At 37.3% G+C, this 4,814-nt stretch overlaps 1 protein-coding gene across 1 annotated transcript in view; it reads left to right on the top strand.

The window, feature by feature from the left end:
* Positions 1 to 4,814, top strand: part of LOC106463240 (transcription factor RFX3-like) — a gene marked incomplete at its 3' end in the record, with an annotated part of 56,742 nt that overhangs the window by 47,176 nt on the left and 4,752 nt on the right. The window contains exons 11-12 of the mRNA XM_022390685.1: positions 3,104 to 3,362; positions 4,533 to 4,621. Coding sequence (XP_022246393.1) covers positions 3,104 to 3,362; positions 4,533 to 4,621 — 348 coding nt within the window. The remainder of the gene's footprint in view (positions 1 to 3,103; positions 3,363 to 4,532; positions 4,622 to 4,814) is intronic.

Genomic DNA, 4,814 nt, shown 5'->3' with positions numbered 1-4,814 from the left:
TTTTTTAATATTCCCTTGTAGAATTAATAACTTAAAACTTGTATACTATTAAAAATATGGACTATTAGCTAAGATTTTATGCTATTATAATTGGTATAACATAAACAAAAAGTTGTATAATAAAATTTTGAATGTAAGACACTTAAACCTTGTATCATGAGCAGTAAAAGATACCCAGGATGATAGAGTTAATGTGGTTCTCCATTTCCTTACTTTATCTCCATTTGAACCTATTTCCTCGTGCTCCATAATTCACCTTGCCCATAAAACATATTTCCTTCTTCTCTTAGCCTGTGGACATCGACGGTCTGATTTGTTCGCCATTGACATTTCACACATTTTACCACCACACCTATCTGCTCCTTTATCTGGACTGTTCCTTCCTTCTATTTTTCATCTCTACCCTTGTTCTGATCCGGACAGACATCTATGTCTGGTCCGTACCCTTCATTGCTATATTGCCCGCACGGCTTCCTTCCATGGTACCCATTCCAAACTCTTTATCTCTTGGCAGTCTTCCTCTGTTCGTGATCTTTCCCCTTCTACGCTCACCAGTTTGGTTTGATGTTTGATTCAATTAGCTTATTCCTCCTTGTCTTCTTCCCACTAGAATTAGTTCAAGGTATCTTCTCATCAGAATCGACACCTCACCTTTTCCCTCGCATCTTGTCCTTTTTAGCCATTCAAGGAAATCTTACAATTGGGCATGTGGACTACACCTAATACATTCATCTCCCATCATTTACACCATATTGTGGTTTCTTCTTCGTTGGGTTTTTGTCTTCCACCCATGGCCAGCTTGCTTCAATTATCCTTTATAGGGATCCCTCTCTTTGGCGAGTGGTACCTGACCAGGTATTCTTCAACCCGAAATCTGCACTCTACAGCCACGTTGACTCACACTGTACCTTCCATAGCTTTGCAATGCTCACCATTGAGATGGGGTGTTCCACAAGATCACTTGTAGATGAATAACTTGCGATGTAATTGCTTCATAAGCTTGCCCATTCTGAACCGTATCACCCATGGACTGCATGGGTAAAACAGAAGAGGGTAACTGCCCATCCCTGCCATGCCTTGTATTAAATAAATTGGTATGGTCTGTTTTCAAAATAGGGCTTCGTGGTCACCCATTGCACTGTCTCAGATCATGACATTCCTCCGGACTCTCCACCACATTCTCATCCCCTTTCTTCTAGTGGAGTATGGGAGTCCTTGCCACTTTCCAGTTCCAAGCTGCTGGGGTGGTCGACCATGGAGGCACCCTCCTGAATGGGTTCCACATAAAGATGGCTATAACCATTCAGTGCAGAGTAGGGCGGTGGTGTTCTGTAGGTGTAGATGACATCATATCTTCCACTATGCATTATACAATCAAGAAGGAGTGAGACATCAAATTGCAGTTCACCCTTTCGCTGGGTTTTGGATTTAGAGTAGAACCAATCAACATCAGTCCTCACTCATGTTTATGGTTGTCTAAATTCCTCCCTTGATTATACTCCTTCTGTATTGTGAGTGACAGGTAATGGGAATTGTTCTGGTTCTGTCCTTTTTGCTATCTCTTGTGTATCTTATTCTGAAGGTGTTATTACTTTTTGGATGTTTCCAGTCAGTTTCACTGTTGAAGGAGTTTACATTTAATATCCCAGATTGATACATCAAAGCTAACACACGTGTCATGTTCTTGAGTCAGAGTGATTTCCTCTATCTTGAACTTGAGGTGAAGACGGTATGATCCTCATCTTACCCCCACATTCCCAGTGACATGGGGTTTGAATGTAGTTGACCTACCGAGTATGGTCCATTGTGCCCTAGCCACTCTGCAACTAAGGGCACATCCATTAATTTACCCACTTTCATACTTTGTGGGATTTAGGTCCATATTTATTTTAGGGTTAGGATCACTATCCTGCTTCAGTTCTTTCCCACTTGGATGTGCTCCTCTCTTTTTCCACCCTTATCTTCTACACACTTCACAGATGGGTGAAGAGTATACCTGGTCAGGGTGTGGATCCCCTCATCAGATGTTTGGATCTCACTCTCTCACTTCCAGCGGTATCCTTCGAACACTTTTGGGGAGTACTTCTGTCATTCCCTCGCACTGGTCCCTCCACATAATCAATGTGGTATTCTAGATAATCTTGTAAGCAGAAGGAAGTACCATATCGAAAGTTATAATTTTCCTATACTGAAAATATATTTCCGATAGGTACTTCCCTCCTCTCATACTTCCCACCCTTCTTTCCCATTTTCCTCTGATACTTACTTCTTCTGCCAAACATCGAAGTGATCGTTTGGTAGAGGCATATAGAAGGAGTCACATAGGTATGTCATGCTCCTGTTGGTGGAGAAGTGATGCATGATGATTTGCTTGTGCCATGCGTAAAGAACAATATTTGCATATAGAGGGCAGCACTGTGCAAGAATAGCTAAACCTTGCGAGCGGAGGGAAGTACCTATCGGAAATACACTTTCAGCATAGGAAAATTATAATTTCAGACTAGCAATTTTGATTGTAACCGAAACTACATTTGGTGAACTACTTTCTGCATGACACAATGGCTGCCATATTGATTAGAGGTCATCATCGTTCAATGGCACACTGTGAACACATCTCAGTTTAGCCAGTTTTGTCAATACAAATTAACTTTTATTGTCCAATTTTATAAACAAAGATTCAATGTATGGCATCAACCCACTAACAGCCCCTCATGGATACTTGTGCATTTTTCAAACATGAAGGACTGACACATATTAAATCAGTTCTTCAGTAAAATTCAGCATATTGTGAAATGTAAAATATAGTGCATTAGTAGTTAATTTAATTGGAAAATAACTATAAGTCAATCAAACACTTTTCAATAAAAATATGTTATTTGAGGAATTAAACCAAGTAATATGAGGTTGGCTACATACAACTTGAAGTTAATAAAGCATGGATTATAATCTTAAGAGTGTTTGATGTTTTTAATCTACACTTTGATCTGAAAAATTCTTAAATTTAGACCTTTATGTAGGAGTATTTGGCAAATCCATATTAATTAAAGTTTATCCATTAGAAATATTAATGTATAATTTTTTTATATATTTACTTGATTCTTAGATTCAAACCTAACACACCCAAATCAGAAAACGTGGAAGGGGGTAGAGGGTCATGTGGATCAAATGTTTCATCTCAGTCAAGCGATGGCAACTCAACACAACAACAGCAGCCAGCCCCTCATCAACACCAACAATATCTTGGTGATGCTTCTGCTGCTATTCCAAATCTGGTTCTGGATTCCAGCAGTCTCAGTCTTCCAGATGATGTTGAAATAGAAGATGTACATGCCTTTAGGGTTCTTTACAGAGAACACTGTGAGGTATGTATTATTTTGATATTAAATGGTAGTTATATATGTAAAACATGCTGTATTTGAAAGTCACCGTATCAGGTTTTTTTTTCTCTAAATAAGGAATTATTTCAAAGTAAGTTTAAATTATTTTATGAGAAATTGTTACAGACATACATGTTAAACTGTTGTTGTCGTAATTAAATTATTAATGATTGAATTGATTACATCTTTTGAGATTTTTTTTTTATAATGATGCATGAATTGATAAATGCTGAGAAATAATTTTGTAGTTATTACTAATTAAATATTAGATTTTTTTAAAGTAATTTAACAATGATGATTTGTAGATTATCAAGCAACCGTATTCTGAAAGGTTCATGGGAATAAATCAACAAATCACGTGTTTCTTTTTTTTTTTTTTCCATTTTTATGGGGCCCGGCATGGCCAGGTGGTTAGGGCGCTCAACTCGCAATCAGCTATTTGCGGGTTTGAATCCCCGTCTCACCAAACATGTTCACCCTTTCAGCTTTTTTTCTTTTCCATTTTATGGGGTCCGGCATGGCCAGGTGGTTAGGGCGCTCGACTCTCAATCAACTGGTTGCGGGTTCGAATCCCTGTCTCACCAAACATGTTCACCCTTTCAGCCATGGGGCATTATAATGTAATGGTTAATCCCACTATTCATTAGTAAAAGAGTAGCCCAAGAGTTGGCGGTGGGTGGTGATGACTAGCTGCCTCCCCCATAACAAACAAACAAGTCATTTTATGGTTTTTCAAATAATCTTTTTGAAATAAAAGTGTGTTTACTTAAAGCTTTGGAATAGATTAGAAACTTAATCGTAGAACAGTTATTTGTTTGATTTAGCACAAAGATACATAATAAAGTATTTGTGCTCTATCTTCTGCATGAAAATTGAATTTTGTAATTTAGCATTATAAGTCCTTAAGCTTACTATTAACAGACCTTGATAACTTGACCATTTTCTGATATTAAATAGAAATGAAATTTATTTTTCCAAAGCATTTGACTCCCTTTCCTTCTTAATACAAATTTATTTACTTATGAGATCCTTCCTGTTTTTGGTACTGTTAGAGTTTGCGTATTAACTGTAGTTTCTATAATAGAGAAATTTATATTTGTATATAAAACCTTTTTTTTGTTTGACAGCTGAAATTTGTATACTTCTCTGTTTCAGGCCTTCCTGGATGCTGTTATTACTCTTCAATTCTCGATGATAGAGACTTTATGGAGAACTTTCTGGAGAACACAAACCAATGGCCTTGGGTAAATTTTAAGCATTTTGGTGAATTACTGTTTTTCCTACTTCCTCTCAACAATAGTTGTTAGTTTGGTTACCGTATATTTCGGTGTATAAGATGCACTTTTTTTACCGCAAAATTTGATGTCAAAATCTGCTTGCTTCCTATACACCGAAGGTATGAATAATATATATGTATATATATATATACGATATACA

Source organism: Limulus polyphemus, unplaced genomic scaffold (genome assembly GCF_000517525.1).
Source record: "Limulus polyphemus unplaced genomic scaffold, Limulus_polyphemus-2.1.2 Scaffold1357, whole genome shotgun sequence".
Taxonomy (NCBI): Eukaryota; Metazoa; Arthropoda; class Merostomata; order Xiphosura; family Limulidae; genus Limulus; species Limulus polyphemus.
This window is presented reverse-complemented; position numbering and strand designations above follow the sequence as displayed.